Below are 19,032 nucleotides of genomic sequence, written 5' to 3'. Positions count from 1 at the left end.
TCTTGAACTTCCTGTAACATCTTCAAAATAAAAAGTAAGTTCTCAATCCTCAGCTTCTTCAGGTTTATCTACTGCAACTCCAGACCATGCACCGGTTGTGATTTGCATTTTTCCTGGGGTGCAGACTGTTGTGCAGACACTTTCATCTGAGTCTAAACCTCAAATTAATAAAAAAAACTGAAAATGCTGGAGAAACTCAGCTGGTCTGGCAGAAGAGTTATACTAAATTTGAAATGTTAACACTGTCTCTGTCTCAAATGGAGCCAGACCTGCTGAGTTTCTCTAACTGTTTATAATTCAGATCTCCAGTACCTGCATTATTTTTCTTTCATTTGAATCCAAATTTCTGAATTTATTGAGACATTTTAACTAGCTCCGTGGAATTTAATAATTAATCAATGATTTATGGTCTGTCTCAACTTGAAACTTCAATCCATTAGGTTATTTGAGAAATGTTCATATCTTTGTGGCTACTGCTAAAGCTTCTTTCAGTATTGCATTGTGTTGTTCTGGTGAAGTAGACTGGCTTCCATCCACTATCAACCTGAACTGAGCTGAGAAATGTGCTCAATCGTGTGGAAGATGCAGCTTTGGCTACCATTATGTGCAACCTGGGATTTCAATATGCTCATCTGAAGAATGGAATTTTGCTTCCATCTTCCAAAATGCAATGGTCTGCTCAACATTCAAAGCCACTGTTGAACTTTTCACAAAGGATCCCTTCGGAATTGTATAACTGTCACCAAATTTGGAAAGAATTTCTCGATCTGGTCAATGATTCTTAGAAAGTACTGAACATCAGTGACACTCCTTGTTCATGGAAATTTGCTTATTCCCTTTTATCTTCTCATGATCTACCATAAATTCAATGACATAGCCCAAGAAAGTAAGTGTTGTCCTTGCAAATGAACACCTTTTATTCAGCTTGAGGCCTACATTTTGCAATGCTTTCAAACATCATGAATGTCATGCATGCTCATGCTCCTGCATTGTAGGGCCATTTCTAGGTGTGTCATCAATTTGATAAATTACTCCTTTCGTCCCTTCAAGTATTTATGATGTGGTACATTGAAATATTTCCAGGGTTGATGATATACCAAACGGTGGGTAATGGGAGCAAAGTACCTGAACAGCATGATGAAGTAGTTACCAACCTTGACTGGCAATCCAGGGGTATTTATAAAAAAACTGTTGTTAGCATCTAGTTTAGTAAAACAATGAGGTGTTTGAATCCCACCAGCTCCAGAGGTGTCTAATAGCATCTCTGAACAGGTTGATTAGAAAATCTATTCTCTGTTTTCCTCCAGCCAGGAAAAAGGGGCACTTTGCAAACACCTGATCACAATCATCAAAGAGAGAGACTTGAACCTGATCTCATTGGCAAGAAGAAGGCTAAGAGGGGATTTGATAGAGACATGCAAGATGATCAGAGGATTAGGATGATGATGTCAGCATGTACGAGGGGGCGTAACTACAAATTGAGGGGTGATAGATTTAGGACAGATGTCAGAGGCAGGTTCTTTACGCAGAGAATGGTAAGGACATGGAATGCACTGTCTGCTAATGTAGAGCACATTAGGGAGGTTTAAACAATCCTTAGATAAGCACATAGATGACTTTGGGATAGTGTAGGGGACGATCTGAGAATAGTTCACAGGTCGGCGCAACATCGAGGGCCGAAGGGCCTGTTATGCGCTGTGTTGTTCAATATTCTAAGCTTGCTTAATTGAATAAAGGTGAAGTTTAATTAAACAAAGACAGATAAACAGTAGCTGCAAAATAACAGAATCGGTGTATTGTTACAGTGTAGAAGGAGGCCATTTGGCCCTTTGTGTCTGCACCGGCTCTCTGAGCATTTTGATTTATTGTCAATCTCCTGCATTTTCCCTGTAACCCTGAATGCTTATTCTATTTAAATAATTTCTTGAATGCCTCACTTGAACCTGCCTCCATCACACTTCCAAGTAGCACTTTCATACCCCAACTACTCACCTAATTTGTGCTTCTTTTGCAAAGCATTTTAAAATTGTGCTTTGTGGGCCTCAACCTGTTTACAATTCAGATCAGTTTCTCCCTATCTATTCGGTCCATAACGCTCATGATTTTGAAAACTTTGATCAAACTTCCCCTTTGCTTTCTGCTCTCCAAGCAAAATAGTCCCAGCTTCTCCAATCTATCTTCATTTACATTGTTCCTAAATGGGATCCCCAGAATTGTACACAGTGTTTCAGCTGAGGTCCAAATCCCAGTGTCACGTATAAAAGTGAACTAAAGAAGCCTCGAATACTGTATGCCTTATTCATAGCTCTGTCTACATGTCATACCATAATGACGTTTGCATACATCCAGGTCTCTCACCTCTTGACAACAGAAGTGCTGGAACTCATTCAAATGAGGGCAGAAATTCATTAAAGGATAACTGGGCCTGAGGTTTGAACATGGAACCAACTCCATGACAATAAAACCTTTAAATTACAAGTGTACCTCAATAACACACAAAAAGAATTCATGAAACTCATCTGATGTAAATAGTAGAAAAATGAGTTCATACATTAAAATGAAAACAAGATATTTTTTGTCATACAATGAGAAGGACACCACTATTTCTGGTAATTGAAGGGAACTGCAAACCTACTGGTGGTCCAGGAGGCCCTCGCTCACCAGGCTTGCCACATGGACCCTGAAAAATAGTTCAATTTAAATAAAAGTATTAGTTCCAAGAGCTTCGATCCTATTCAAAGCAATATCCAAAGTTTCCTGTCATCTCTTTTCATGTATTTCATATTACAGGAAGAATGAGCAATGAGGAGAAGCTTATAGCATACAAAGCTTATAATATATTTTGTTAGCTATTACAAAGCACTGCTCACTTCTCTTCATTTATCTTCAATTTCTCTCCTATCAGGAGACACTGGGCCTTTGCACAATTCTCAATTTTGCAGGTCTAAATACCATCTTAATAGTTTGGGAGGTCGAACTACTGTCAAATACCAACTGCAATTTCCAATGTGCTACAGTGCAGTGCAATAGAGCTCCAACACACTATTGTCTCTTTTAACTTTTATTAGATACCAGAGACTGACAGTCTTTAACACAAATTTCGTTAGTTTAGTATAGTAATTCACACAAAACATTGCAATCAACAATAATTGTTTCGGTCTTACTTACTTTTAGACCTGGTTTTCCGGATTGTCCCAGTTGTCCCCTTTTACCTGGTTCTCCCTAAAATTGGTTATTGCACAGTTAATGGACAAACATATGGGAATAACATTCTTATACACAATCATAAAATTACATGGAACAGGGTTAATTGTAAGCACCAAATGTAGCAGGCAAATTAGGTTTGTTACCAACATTTATTGACAAACAAGGTTTTAACATTCAGTGTTGCTCAAGATAGTGTCCCACGAATTCTCCAACATAATTCAGTACCAGTCTAACTTCTTTATTTTCCCTAACCAGAAAAAGGACAGCAGATAAACTGCCAAGAAGAAAAAAAAATTGTTCAATTATGTTGAATCAAGAATATTTATCCATTTTAGTCAAGAACTTTATATCAACACATCATTGCATATCATAAATTATATTTCTCCTCAGAAACTTTTTGACTTGCAATTTCAAATGCATTTTACAAACAAGGACTGATAGCCAAAAGTGCCTACAGATGTAAATCAAGTGGCTACTGAAAGAAAGAGACCCACTGAATGTCACACCTGCTGATGTGAAAGGAACTTTCAAATGATGACCCTTGCCCAAAAAGAAGCTACTCTCTTGCAGATTATATTCCCAAACTGCAGACACAGTTAGAGCAGCAGGAAATAGAGTTTCGTCTTTCATGAATCTGGGCACTAACTGTGCTCAAAATTACCCTAGTTTTGTGAAGTGGAATTTATTTGCAGCTTTCACAATTAATAAAATCTTCCAGAAATCAACATAGTTGGGTTTATGTCATGTTATTCGTCAGTCACACAGATTGAGTAATGTGGATCCAGTTTACTTAATAAAGCTCAAATCGATTTATTAACAATTTAGGCCACAAATTGTGGTCCAGATAACTACGTCTGTAACATCCTGGTAGTTTGCTCCTTGCTAGACTATACATAGCAGTTGGTCACATCATTTGCATCTTAGTTTCTGACTCACTGGCATATAAATCTCTTAAAATGTCACAGCAGTTAAAATATTAATACTCAGTTTAGAACATAACTGTACCAATATACAAGAAGGAAAAATAAGAGTGGCAACCATCTTCAGCTTTATTAATAAAGCTGAAAATAAGAAAAGGTTGTGCAAACTCAATTTGTGTTGGACATAAACTGCCATTGAAATTATTTGATTTTTTTTGTGTGTTAACTTGGCTAATTTTGTGTAACCAAGCAGGAACCTGAGTCCAGAAGCTTATATTATTTTAAAATAGTCTAACAAATGCGGCAAAGTTATTTTCCTGAAATACACTGATCAAAGAGACTTCATCTTTCAGTAAGAAAGTCACTAACTCAACCAAAGACAGAAGCTGTTTCCTAATGCTAGGCAAGACAGAGAGTAGACAGAAAACTTCCTCTATATATGCTTAAATTTTTTTAAATTAAAAGCAGCATTAATATCAATACAATGAAAATAATCAAAATCAAGAATATTCTCCTCTCAGACCTCAGAGACATGAAACAGATTGATCTCCCATCTAGCACTTCGTAATATTACTCAGGAAAATTCTATTTTATTTGAAATGTAATTTAATTTCACATTATTAGATGTTGAAAACAATAATTCTAATTACAGGCACAGCTTAAACATTTCAATGAAACAGACTATACTTCAATTTTAACACAAAAATCTTTTATATTAATAGATTACACATGTAGAGTTAAAAATAGGAAATTCAAATGTAAAAGAAAATAGCACAACTTCCGGATAAACAGAGGACAGCTGTCAAGGGACAGATTATGAAAAATAAAACTTAAGATTGAAAACTTCCGAGTATCACAGGAACAAGGCATTGATAATAAAGCTGTGTGATACAGATGACATAATTAACTGCCAGCATGTTAGGTATTGTTTATGAGCAGTCTGGGAATTGTGGATTTATCCATCCGATACCTTCTCTTTAAGACACCCTTGGTTATTCAGCGGAAGGATAAATGGTAGATTGATAGCTGGGGTATACCATGGATGAGTGATAATGGAGCTCCGTTCTGGATTATGGTTCACAGTAGGAACAAGCAGAAAGTTAGCATGGAGAACAGACTAGAGACATAAAGACAGAGGAATTATATAGGAATGAAGAAAGTAATGGTCAGCACTAATGATAACCGAAAGATTGTTAGGGGAGGCACAATTATTTTCGAGAAGTAAACTTTCAACAGCTGTTGCTTAGATTGTAGACCACTGTTAAGGTATAGTGTGTGCAGCAAACGTCTTTACAAACAGGAAGAGCCCTTAGTACCTTGCCTCCCCTTGATCCTGGCCTTCCTCGCAAACCCAAAGGGCCAGGGAATCCCTATGGTAACAAAGAACACTTCAATCACACCAAATTCTGCTCTCTGTCTTAGCAGACAAGTGTATTAACATTCTGTATTGATCAGTGAAAACATGAATATCAATTTAATTAAAACTATGCATCACAATCACGTTACATAAAGAAATCCAGTGTACTATACCAGAATTTGAAAACAACACCTCATTTATTCAAGAGCCAAAGGGTTACAGGAAGCAATGAGTAAACACATCTGCTTATTTAGAGAATACATTAAAATGAATCATTTAACTCTCATAGAATCTCAGTTTTTTCAAAAACATTGGTTTACTGAAGGCAGTGAAAGCTGTTTAATTGTAAATAATATGTAGATTTTTGCATACTTCCCAGACTCAATTGGGGGACATTAAAATTTGAAGTTTACTTCAGAATCTTGTAAAGTTAACAAGCATGGACATTTAAAAAGTATTCATTCATGGTATGGGGTGTTCTTGGCATTTATTGGCCAACCCAATATAGTGTTGAACCATGTGAGCTTCTGTCGTCCTTATAGTGTAGGTTCACCCATAGCCAGGTGTTAGGGAAGGAGGTCCAGAATTTTGACCCAGCAACAGTAAGGGAACAACAATGCAGCTCAGTAAACATTACATACATCAGTATGAAATCTGAGTTGACGGGGAAGTTGCAGGTGACAACTGTTACCCTTGATGTTCTGGATAATAGGCGTGAGGGTGCTGTAAAAGAATCCTTAGTGAGTCACTATGGCATATCTTGTAATGTTGAGAAAAGACCATTTCTTCTGTGGATATGCATATATCTTGTATAATGACTCTCTCTCAATGACCTTAACTCACTCATTTAATATTACGAGGGACTATCCTGCATAAATAGTTCTCAATTTTCAAAGATCAAAATTCAGAATATCTATTCCCAGACTTCTACCAAATTCTGGAATTCTGTTCTGATAAAAACTTGCACCCTGATAGCATATAAATGGCTACCATCCATGAAGTAATTCATCATCTCAATCTATAATGACCCCCTTATGTTGAAACCCATTCCCAACATGAACCAAATATTTATCCAGCTCCCATTTTGTTTCTCATTTCAGCTTCAATTGTGGGCATTTAAAACTTCTTCTGAGTTTTAATCTTCCTCAAGGCTTCTTAATTTTCTCTGTGCAGCTGGTTCTGTATAATCATTTTCCCGATTGGAATAAACCCCGCAATGCACTATAATGGATAGAATATGTAATTTACAAGGCATTTAGCAATTTAATGCTGTAATAGCAATTTTAATATGACTTTCTGCTTTACAAATAATATCTCTTTAATGAAGCTTTGTGTGATATACAGTTGTTTCTCAGCTGGTTGGGATCGCAACCATGAAATATGTCACATGTGTGCATATTACCTGTCTTGCTCCTGTCGTAAATTATATCAGGTATGTATCATGAAAACAATGAGAGGATCAGCTGTATATCAAACAGAGGATATTGTACCAGGGAATATTATTTAGGTAAATTTATATATGTAAAAGATTCAAAACTCAAAATTAAATTGCCAAGTCAAATAACCTAATGCAATTGCACTGTGGTGCATCAGAGCTATCAATAATCTGGACAGATATCATAGTGCAGTAATGAAAGAGTACAATATCTTTGGAGATATCACCCACTATATTGATTATTTAATGGAGGTCTCCTCTTCTCTGTTTCAGGGGATATTAAAAATTCTATTGCAGTATTTGAAGACAGCAAGATGTCCAGCCAGTTGAACATTCTTCTGCCATTGTTATTTTTGTACAGAAACAGGTGAATCAGTATTCACCCAGTAGAGGTGGATTGGCATTTAAGGGGGTAATTTACCAACTTGGATCTCATTCATGCCACTTCTGATTCTAACTGCAGGCTTATCCAGGCAGGTAGGGTACTTGCCTACAGCAGGTGGGGAGCCATGCAAATGCGCATGAATTGATGCAAATTTGGGTTCGATTACACCAAACATACTACGATTCAATTTTAACTGGAGTCTTGAAGAATGAGGCTGATGTACGGCACTGAAAAATCACTGCAAGAATTTCCAGGTTTGTCAGGTGAAAGGGAGTAGGATTGCTCTGTTTGTTAATCCCCAAAAAATGAACAGTAGCCTCCTGTCCTATAGATTCCCCATCTACTCTTTCAAAGTTATGTGCAGAACACCTACTCCATCTTCGATCAATAATTGTTGGTCTGCATAACCATCTCAATCATTTTCAGTGGAATAACCATAGGATTTAAAAGAGGCATAATAGAGTGGAAACATTTATCTCATGGTTATTGTGTTTGACAATAGAGCAAGTCTTATTCGTGAGGCACTTTACAATGCCATTCGGAAACAATCTCAATACATCTCCTTTATTACTGATGTAGCAAAAATTGATGTAAATATACATAAAGCAAATACTGTGGAATGCATAATTGTTTTGGCTAAAGGATCTTTTACTAATTTGTATGTGACAACGAGTTTTGCTTCTCACTTACATACATGCCTACAGGTCCTTGCAGTCCTGAGAGCCCAGGTTTACCAGGGGGACCCTAGAAATATAAAACAATAAATCATCATTCATATTATTAATCAATGTTACAAATCTCTAGTTTAAAAATGCACCATGTCTCTCCCACCTATTGTAACTTAATAAACCCAATTCATAACAAAGAAGCAGATAGGGCTCAATCTCAATCCAAGAAGGACTTGTGACATCTATAATATCAATACGCTTTGAGAGTTGGCTAACTCAGAACAAGAGGCTATTTTTACAGGCTTTCTCCAACTTACAAATCCCCGTACTTAAAAACTGAACTCCATAAAGCCTAGTAATTTTGAAAATCGAGTTACATGTAACAGTTCGTACTAAAGAACGGGTGGATTACTTTGCGCGATGCTCAACACATTATTGTTACTGTATTATTATATTTAAGATGTTTTAGTTAAAATATATGCTATATACTAAGACAAACATTTGACTAATTGACACTAGATGTGAACAGTACATAACTGTTCCAACTTACATACAAATTCGACTTAGGAACAGACTTAAAAATAGAACTCGTTTGTAACCCAGGGACTTCTTGTCTTCAGTGGTACTTGATTAGTAAGCAGATGATTAAGTATGTTGCAATGTGCAATGTACAACATCAGCTAAAGTGAACCAGATTGAAAGGACATAAAAATTGCAATGGTAGACTTTTTGGTAGGGGATATTTAATAATTCTAAGCCAGCAGCAGGGAGAGAAATCACAGGCTTCGGTACTGCTCCTAATGCAAGCCAACCCAAACACAGAGACCCTGCCACTACACAGGTCCTGGGTAGAGGTCCTGCCTTAAAGCCCTAATACAAATACGGATAATCTGCTATTGGAATGCTGATTTCTTTCTCTACCACTCATTCTCTTTGTCTTTCAACAAAGACCAAGCTTTAGCATATTTGCTGTTTTCAATTAAAAAAAAAACCTAGTAACTCAATGTGGCTCAGAGTCAAATCAGACCATGCATATTCCATTGTAGATATTTGAAGATATTTTACAATTAGTTTATAGATATATTGAACCTGGGCCTACTGACTCAGAGATAGGGACGCTGTCACTGCACCAGAACCACCCTCAAGATCGAAAACCCTCATGATGCATTATAATATTTGCCCTAACCTAGTAACAACCAGTCAGAGAAGTGGCAAGAAGCAAGAGGAGAGAGGAAGACAAAGCTACAGTTCAATCTAACAATTAATTTGTTCAAAGATGCAACCTTGGGGATGAGACATGAAATGTGCCAATAATAATCCAAAAAAGCAAAATATTATCAAAAGCAAAACACTTCTACAAACTAACAGCAATGTATAAAAGCCACTTTTTACAGGTTATGAATAGGTATATAGTTGTCCACAATGGATAAGCATGTATTAAAGTTTATTCAGAATTAAGATAGGGATTATCATTTTAAAATAGTGTCATTCCAGTTTGAAGAGACTAACTTATACAGTAGCCACATTTCCTTGGTTCACCAGTAAAGAAAGGATACATACATAATCAAGTTTATGTGTTAACCCAGGAATGAATGTATGAAATCTCTCATCATCAATCTTTTTTATTCCTACTGCAGTGAACATAATAACACTATAGTGCAACCCTTAATCTATTTGCATATTTGTCCAGCACTATAATTGTGCTAATATATACAACTGCTAAACTTACCCTTTCTCCTGTTTGACCAGGAATTCCATCAGGTCCGGGGTGCCCGGGAGGCCCCTGTGAATGATATATTTTTAAAAAAACTATATAAACACTTTGCATATTTGGTTTTAAAGAACATTTGCTGTACACGACATATAACACTAATCCTGCTGAGCCCAATCTGCTGATCATCCAAGTTGCTCCAAATTGTCCTGTAAACAGGCAATATTTTCATTAGACTCATGTAACAGAGCTTGTAGTTCATCCTGCTCTCTTTCTATCTCTTCATTTATCATGTTGAGCTAAGCAGACATATCTCATTAAGACTTCCTCATCTCAGAACTGGTATTATTAAGCTTCAATCTACCCTGAGCTAATAGATCAGCCTTTCCTCTTGAACCTTCATTTGTCTCACCATAGTTAAAAGCTGAGATTGGACCTCCATTAATTCAGAAGGAAGTGAAATATTCTGTTCTTCTTCAATATTCAGTTCTGCAAGTGTTTCTTGAATAATTTCCTGTAGTTTCTACTGTGTCTCTGTTTCAGTTATTCTATGGATTGTGACAAGTGTCAGGTCATGACATGCTGATCTATTTGCAATTGCTGGTCCTGATATAGAACTTCATGCAACCTCCAGGCAGATCGATTGTACTTGCATGCAGCATTATTGAACTGCACAGAATTAATGAATCATTGCACACTGAAAGTTTACATGTGTGAGTTTCATCATGGCTTCCTATGTCTGTGGGTACCTGTAACTTAGAATTTGCATGTTGACACTTGCTCCCATATTAATCCTAACCAATAATGAATATTCATAAATCTTCAAGAGGATAGATCATTTGAACTTTGGCTAGTAAAAAAACTAGTAACCACAGTTCAGTAATACCAGTCAAGAGGGTTTGCTGAGATGATCCTTTGACTTGCAAGGACTTTCATTCTCTTCTCCAGTTTCCTTCAGATCTTTGCAGGACGCACAGGGTGAGAGGTCATTAACAGAAACGTCTCTTAATGATTTAAAGGCAACAACTTGTAGATACTAGTTGGGGGGAGAAATAATTAGCTGCCTTCAGGCTTCTTCTGTTTCTTTTACTACTTTGTGCCTATGTTTTTTTTGTTCTAGGTACCTCTGTATCTAAGATGGTACCATGTGTGGTGACATTATACACTTTTCACTGTGCTCCTAAACTACTGTACTTGAATACATGTGACAATAAAGGTTGAAATCTAAATCTAATACTTTGGACCATGTGATGATATTGATGTTTTTCACAAGATTGATTGTGTGAAGCATGTGTTCACTAATCTTTGTTTTGTTGTGTACATGATTAGATTCAACTTACTTGATCACTTCACGTATGCACTTCTGGTGGGATCCCAGATGATTATTCTTGTAGTTTAAAGATATTCTTTCTGTACAGTGTGTTTGGAATGGAGCACAGCTCTTTGTAACTGCAATGGCTTTTGTTCTCAAGGCATTGCCTCTGCTAATGTCCTTTATTTCTACTCTCAACTGGTCTTCAAATGGTCTAAATATTTTGGGGATCTTCAGCTTTGTTCCCAATTGCAAAGCAAATACTAATGGCTTGATTTTCTATGTTGAATACACAAATCTAGAAATTGCATAAACTTTGAAGTTGTTTGAACATTTTAAATTCATTCAGGAGGTATGTTGCTCCCTGTTTTAAAATGGGGATTATGTAAATATATGTCAAACAGTGTGGCGCTGGAAAAACACAGCCAGTCAGGCAGCATCTGAGGAGCAGGAGAATCAACGTTTCAGGCATAAGACCTTGATATAAGAGACTTTGCCTGAAATGTGAAACAAACAAGCTGGTTCACCTCGAGCTGAGATGATTTTGGCACCTTTCCTGTATGAGTATACCCCTACACTTCAGTGATCAGATTTAAAGGTATGACTTGACCAGAACATAGTCGCTTTAATCTTAACTCATATTGTTTCCTAATGAAGGGTGATGTCATCTCTTTCAAAAACACCATTGCTCCCTTTCAAAACAAAAAGTTATAAATCTTTGACCATCACCAACCTTGTTTTCCTCCAACGTCAACAAAATCAAATACTGCAGGAATGCTGGGTATCTTTGGCAGTTCTGGGAAAACGTCTTCAACCTGAAAAGTTCACTTTTTCCACCAATGCCAAGCTGAGCATTTCCAACATATTTTGTTCCTATTCCTTGAATGTATTGTTGAACAGACTTTTTATGTGGTATTTTTGACAACTATGGTTGTCTAACAGCAGTTTACAACTAACAAAGCACTTTTTGAATTGTTCTCGCTGTTGAGAAACAGGCTACTAATTTGTAATAGCTAGCTCCCACAGACAGCAGTGTGATACTGCCTGGATGACCTGTTTGCAGTGTTTTTGAAGGGTGAATATTGATTATAGAATGACGTCCGTGCAGTTCTTCAGAATAATTCTAGGGAATCTTTTCTGCCCTTTTGGAGTGGATAGACAAGGCCTCACTCCAACAGGTCATACAAAAGACAAGATCTCATACAATGTAGTCATTCTTTGTCAGTTTTTGTTCAATATATGCAATGTATGACACAGTATGTAGACAGGCCAATAAGGGGTGAGGCCATATTGGATTTGATACTGGGGAATGAACCTGGCTAGGTGTTAGATTTGGAGGTAAGTGAGCACTTTGGCGATTAGTAACCATAATTCGGTTATGTTTACAATAGCAGTGGGGAGGAATAGATATAACTGGGGGAAAAGGCAATTATGATTTGAATAGTCAAGATTTAGGATGCATAAGATGGGGAAGAAAACTGCAGGGGATGGACACACTTGAAATGTGGAATTCATTCAAGGAACAACTACTAAGGGTCCTTAAGTATATACCTATCAGGCAGGGAGGTAGTTGTCAAGAGGAAGAAGAAGGTTTTCGTAAGGATAAGGCATGAAGGCTCAGATAGGGGGGTGGAGAGTTATAAGTTAGCCAGAAAAGATCTAAAGAGAGGGCTAAGAAGAGCCAGGAGGGGACATGAGAAGTTGTTGGCAGATAGGATCAAGGAAAACCCTAAGGCCTTCTATAGGTATGTCAGGAATAAAAGAATGACTGATTAGGGCTAATCAACGAAAGTAGCGGAAAGTGGTGTGTGGAATCTGAGGACATGGGGAAAGCACTTAATTAATAGTTTCCGTCAGTATTCACATTGCCCTTTTCCAATGTTAGTGAGAATAAGGAAATATTACTTCCTTGCATCGCTTTCCACCCCAAAAAAGACCCATTTATTGCTGCTACTTCCTATCTGCTAAACAATTCTCAGTCATTTACCAGTATATCTAACCCTCCAATCAATTCTTTGTGCTTTAAGTTTGCACAGTAACCTCTTACATGCAAGTTGATCAAAAGTTTTCTGATTTAAAAAATATCCTAATACATCATGTCCACTAGTTCTCCCTTTATATATTCTACAGTTGCATTCTCAAAAAAATTGTGGTTGATTTGTCAAATGTTCTTTCCTTTTCATAAATCCACACTGATTTGGTGTAATGCCATTGAAGTGTCCTGTTGTTCCATCTCTAATAATTGGGCATCCTGCCTTACCCCTAACTTTTGCCTGCTGGGCAGTCTACATCCACTACTTAAATTCTGAAGTATTATGCATCCTCCGCTCTGTTTACTTTGCCATTTGCTGCTTCAATCTGCATTCTAAATTTGCTGCTTTAATCTTCTCACTACCTTTAGAAGATCTCATTTGATCACACTTCCATTAATCTTTTGATGATTGTCTATTAGGTTCAAATTTTTAACTGTGAGCGCGTGCAATTTCTTGCAATGTTGGCCACATTGAAAACATCGTAATATATAAAAGAGATTCTTGATAAACAGGGGTCCGAGGTTGTATAGTTCAGACAGGAACGTGGAACTGAGACCACAACCAGATCAACCATAATATCTTTGGGGAAACAGATTAAAAGGACCAACTGGTTTGCTGCTATTCCAAAGCCCTAAGTTTTTAAATGCAAACGAATTTGTTGTTGTAACTATATCTCTGAAAGAGCCAAGACTGACTGACTGGCCTCCTGGATAAATCATTCTGTGATTCTGTTTTTTGTTGGCTGCTATTCAATGACTGGATAAGAAAGAGTTGAGAATGTTACCACATTCATTTTCTTGATCTTTCCTGTGACTGATTTGGTATCAATGATAAATTGCAAGTAGCCCACCTCTTTTTGTTTCCCCTTTTTGTTAGTATGAATTTGTACTTGCCAATGCCGGATTGCATCCATCATGAATGGTATACCCGCCATTGCGTAAACAAATTTGTTGCATTAATTCTCGCCGCCTTTGTTTGACTCTCTGTCCCCATGTTTACGATCTGTTACACAGTTTGTCCTCAACTCTGATCGTTCTTTTAAATCAAAACTTGAAAGGATTCCAGTGCTGGTCCAAGGGGCTTGTAGTCCCTGCATGTCATCTGTCATTTGGTTCCCTAACTACTATCCACTGTTTTACAGTTCCTCATCTGTTGCCATGTTTTATCTGTGCCTTAAGCTTGTGTAGCCTACCTGGGCCTGGCAACCTTATTGTCAGTTTTCTAGAGATGTAGATATTCTGTATGATTGTTTCCCTATCTAGTTAGGATGTCACATTCTCAACAAAAACTCTGAAGAGTTACAAATGATCTCTTCCCATGTTAACCCAAATCTTCTGACCTGGGTCAGGATTGCTGCCTGACTGGCTGTGCTTTCCCAGTGCCTAACCTTTTGACTCTGATCTCCAGCATCTGCAGTCCTCACTTTCTCCTATTATGAAAATATATTCTTGATTTTCCCTTGCTTGTTATTGATCGGGCACACATTCTGATCATTTGTATTTCTCATGAGCTTAAAACAGTAAACCTCATCATAAATGTTATAAAGCAATATTACAGCAAACTAATGATTTCTGTGCAAACAGCAAAGTAAGTGGCAAGCAGAATGACAACATTGTATACTCAAAGCACATGCAATCATAAAAGGCAAACTCTCTCAAAGTAAGATACACATACAACATAGGCTACAATTGGCTGTCAAGCAAACAGGGATACTTGCATTTTGTTGCAGAAAGTGAAAACTAAGGGAGATAATGAGTTTGTTTGTGATTCTCTGATGGAATGACACAGGAAGTGGATATTATTTGTCTTAATTTCAATGCAGTGAAAGTGAACAGGGTGAGTATTAGAATTAGTCAGTAAATTTACAATTTAGAAAGAGTAAGAGGTGCTTAGAGGAACAATATCCACTACCTTTGCTAAATACTATTTTGGATCTCATAGTCAGATTTCCTTTCATTGAAGAATGCTGAATTCATTCTGCTGTCTTTTCTGAGACTCCTTAAACTATCAATTATAAACTATTTAAACTATACACTTGATCTAAAATTTCTGATTTGGCATTAGTTCAGAAAATGATGTTCTTACATTGCAGAAAACATGTTCATGCACTCTTGTGTTTCAGATTGTGTAGTTAAAAAAATTTTTAAAAATCATTTTGCTTAGAAGGAGAACTTATGTTGCATCGGTAGCGTCAAAGTCTTCTTTTAACATAATATGGGAGAATGCCTGGCTTTCTCAAATTTTAAAATATTTGAAATAAATGGAACTCGAGACTTTGAACATGATTACTTTAGCTGACTATCAATTACAGAAACAAAGCAAGATTCTATTGTTTCCCCACATAAGAATTTAATGCCCATATTGTGCTCATGAATTAGTTCAGGACTTTATTAAACTGTCCCAACATAGGAAATAAAAACAAGAGTCAGCCATTCAGTCCATTGAGCCAGCTGTGTCATTCAACTAAACCACAGCTGATCTGCTACTTCAATGTTATTTTGACATGTTAACCCTATATCCCTTGATATCTTTAATATCAGGAAAGCCATTGATATCAGTCTTGAATGCGTTCAATGTCTGAGTTTTCAACAATACATGTTGCAACTAACACTACTAAAGAACCTCCTCTATTGTGCTAACTCTAGTTCTCAAATCACTTTGCTTAATGTTGCCAAATGAAAGAAACCAAAAGCTAATATTCAATTTTTCTTAAAACCTGTCTTTATATCACACCTTTAATGTAGCAAAACTTATCAAAGACGTTCCCAGAATCATTACTAGTCAAAACCTGACAACAAGAGTTGTAAAGGTGGCCAAAGAGGTATAATTGAGGAAGTGATTTAAAAGGAAATCTAAAGGAAGGGATGGGCTTGGGAGGGAATTCCAGAGTTTGTAGCCTTGGCAATTAAAAAGCTACAGCCATAAATGATGCAGCCATGAAAATCAGAGATTTGTATTCCTTACATTGTGATTTTCTCTCACACCCCGGTATCTGCACAATGAAAAATATTAAATGCCTGTGGTGTCACATGTCACAAGACTAAATAACAAACTCAAAGCAAATCTTTTGAGTGGTGAATTTCCTTACAGGTAGTCCTGGAGGTCCATCTGATCCTCGATTACCCCTTATTCCTCTGAAGCCCTGCCATCATGAACAAATATTCCAATGAGTTTCAACAGCAACTGTAGTATTTTGTGATTAAAAAAAGTATTGCTGAAAAAGGACACATTTTGACAAAGTTTTTATCTTGCATTCATCAGGACAATTTGCAAGAATGCCAATAACAAGGGAAAACCAATATTTATATTGTATGAGAGGACAGCGCTAATTTCTTTTCTCAGAGACTTGATTATCTTTGGAAATGTGTGGGCAGAATGGGGGCAGCTATGGGGGCAGAAACCTTGTGGGACCTTAAGGCTGGGATAGATGGATTCTTGACTAGTCTGGCCTCAAAGATTATGAAAATGGACATTAAAACGGGTGCGAGGAGTGATGGATCAGCCATCATCCTATTGAATTGTGGAATAGGCTCAAGAGGGCAAAAAGCCTTTCCCTGCTCCTGTTCCTTTTAATCTTACGGTTGTCAACTGGACTCCTATTTGTCAAGGCATTGAAACGGAGGCTGCAAGAACTACTGTTGAGTGACATTTTTTTAGTATTTCTGCAAATTGTCCTGAGGAATGTGATACATAAAGCTTTGATCATTAGTGTCTTTTTTCAAAACTACATAAAGCTATAAGTTCTTTATCACCAAAACAAATACATTGCATTTTTAAAGCTATACAATAACTTTGTTGCCTCACTATCACTTAGTATTAATAAGTCTTTAATGCTAACAACATTATATGCTTAACATGACTGCAATATTACCAAATTTCAATAGTATTATGATTATGAATCAAGCGAACACATTTACTGTTCAATCTCATGAGAGTTTGGTAGCTTTTTGTTTAAAGCAGTCAAAAGGAGAGATCCAGGGAACATATGAAGAAAATAAAGCCATAAGATTCCATGGTTTTGAACAAATGATCATTAATTGTGCTATAACAGTGTAAAGCTGCAGTACAATCTACAATACATCTACAACTTATTTTTTGGAAGCTAGAATTAACATGTGACAAACATGGGTTATGGACTGCAGTTGAAAATATCTCATCAAATAAGAAATGTAATCAAGACTGACTCTAAAGATTTCTCAGCAATTTCTGCTAGACATTAATGACATAGTGGGTAATCAACCCTCATTAAATTTCACAAGGAATCATAGTTCTTCCATTTTTGTTGATCCCACTCAAGAGCTGCTCTGTTGTGGACTGCCCTAAAAAAGGACTCCCATTTTAGTCAATCAACCTTCTTTCCTGGGTCTGTGCTCCCTTGGACTCCAATGCTACACTTCAGTACTCATTCACAAATATAATTCCAGCTATTCGTCAAGAGCTAGCCTCACCAAAGCAGTCCTGCCTCAATCTTTCCTTCCCTGAGCTCCAATTTTGCCTAGTTGCATCAAAACAAATACTGATGTGAGTTTTTCAACCCCACACACTCTCTCTCTATCAGCTACAGTGAATCATTAAAGCCTTGTATATTCCCTATTCTAAATGTTCATACAGGAGTGATTTTCTTTCTCAGCATCTAAAGGCTGCAATTAACTTTATGGATATAAAATTCTTTCAGTCAATATCTACAACTGATTCCTATGTTATAACATAGGCTACTTCTGTTTTGCATGTTTCTTTTCACATTAAAGTTCAGCTCAAACTGATAGGTCTTAAAATGATTGGTCATTCATAAATACAGTGTTGTTGGATAAATGGACACACTGTTGCACCAATTAACACAATGGGCAGCACGGTGGCTCAGTGGTTAGCATTGCTGCCTCACAGCGCCAGGGACCCGGGTTTGATCCCTGCCTCGGGTGACTGTCTGTGTGGTGTTTGCACATTCTCCCGTGTCTGTGTGTGTTTGTTCTGGTTTCCTCCCACAGTCCAAAGATGTGTAGGCCAGGTGAATTGGCCATGCTAAATTGCCCATAGTGTTAGGTACATTAGTCAGGGGTAAATATAAGGTGGGGGATTGGGTCTGGGTGGGTTGCTCTTTGGAGGGTCAGAGTGGGCTTGTTTGGCCAAAAGGTCTGTTTCCATACTGTAGGGTATCTAATCTAATCTAACACTCACCAAATCTGAAGATTGAAAGGTACAGTAATTGTCAGACAGCTGATTCAGAAATCCCCTAATGACTGAGTGGTGTTGTACTCTGCCAGAACCCTCTGCCAGCAGCCCTCTTATTCCACTGACTGCCTGTGATACCAATTCCAAAGGGACCATACAGTAATTAGGAGTGAGAGAGAAGAGAATGAAGTAGAAATCTATAGTCCTGGAAGTTCCAGGGTAGAAATAAATTAATACAGGATAGACCATACAGTAGTAATGTGAAACACAGAAACTTACACATGGCCCCCTCTTCCCAGTGTCACCTGGAATTCCAGATGTACCCTGTGAGAGCAAACAAACATTAAGAGGGAATATTGTCCTACATTGTCTTATGTAATAAAGTACACGTGTACTTCCATTGCAGATTCTTCTTTTCAACAACTCCAGATGATAATTAAATTTTTGCCTTAACTCCATCTATTTAATTCACAACACATTTGACTGAATGCTGGATATATACTAAGTTTTACTGACTAGTTAACCTACAGCCAAAAGAAAATCTATGAATTGTGATGGACTTTGGCTGGCAACTGGTTTCGAACTGAGGTATTCATATCAATGTATCAATGTTTGAGTTAGGAGCAGGAGAAGGCCATTCAGCCCCTCGAGCCTGGTCTGCCATTCAATAAGATCACAACTGATCGGATTGTGGCCTCAACCTCACATTCCTGCTTACCCCTGATAAACATTGTTCCCCCCCTCCACTGTTAGTCAAGAATCGTACGTATCTCTACCTTTAAAATATTCAACAATTTCACCTACAATGCTCTCTACGGAAAAGAATTCCAAATAC

At 37.3% G+C, this 19,032-nt stretch overlaps 1 protein-coding gene across 1 annotated transcript in view; it reads right to left on the bottom strand.

The window, feature by feature from the left end:
• LOC122564606 (uncharacterized) overlaps positions 1-19,032 on the bottom strand; it is a 272,583-nt gene that overhangs the window by 66,245 nt on the left and 187,306 nt on the right. The window contains exons 30-36 of the mRNA XM_087998687.1: positions 18,477-18,521; positions 16,117-16,170; positions 9,702-9,755; positions 7,995-8,048; positions 5,444-5,497; positions 3,169-3,222; positions 2,636-2,680 (exon numbers count right to left, since the gene is read on the bottom strand). Of these exons, the coding sequence (XP_087854813.1) occupies positions 2,636-2,680; positions 3,169-3,222; positions 5,444-5,497; positions 7,995-8,048; positions 9,702-9,755; positions 16,117-16,170; positions 18,477-18,521 (360 nt within the window). The remainder of the gene's footprint in view (positions 1-2,635; positions 2,681-3,168; positions 3,223-5,443; positions 5,498-7,994; positions 8,049-9,701; positions 9,756-16,116; positions 16,171-18,476; positions 18,522-19,032) is intronic.

The sequence above is a fragment of the Chiloscyllium plagiosum genome, unplaced genomic scaffold, assembly GCF_037043375.1.
Source record: "Chiloscyllium plagiosum isolate Xiang-an unplaced genomic scaffold, Cpla_swu_hap1 HiC_scaffold_21, whole genome shotgun sequence".
Classification (NCBI taxonomy): Eukaryota; Metazoa; Chordata; class Chondrichthyes; order Orectolobiformes; family Hemiscylliidae; genus Chiloscyllium; species Chiloscyllium plagiosum.
Note: the sequence above shows the minus strand (reverse complement) of the source record. Positions and strands in the feature narration are given on the sequence as shown.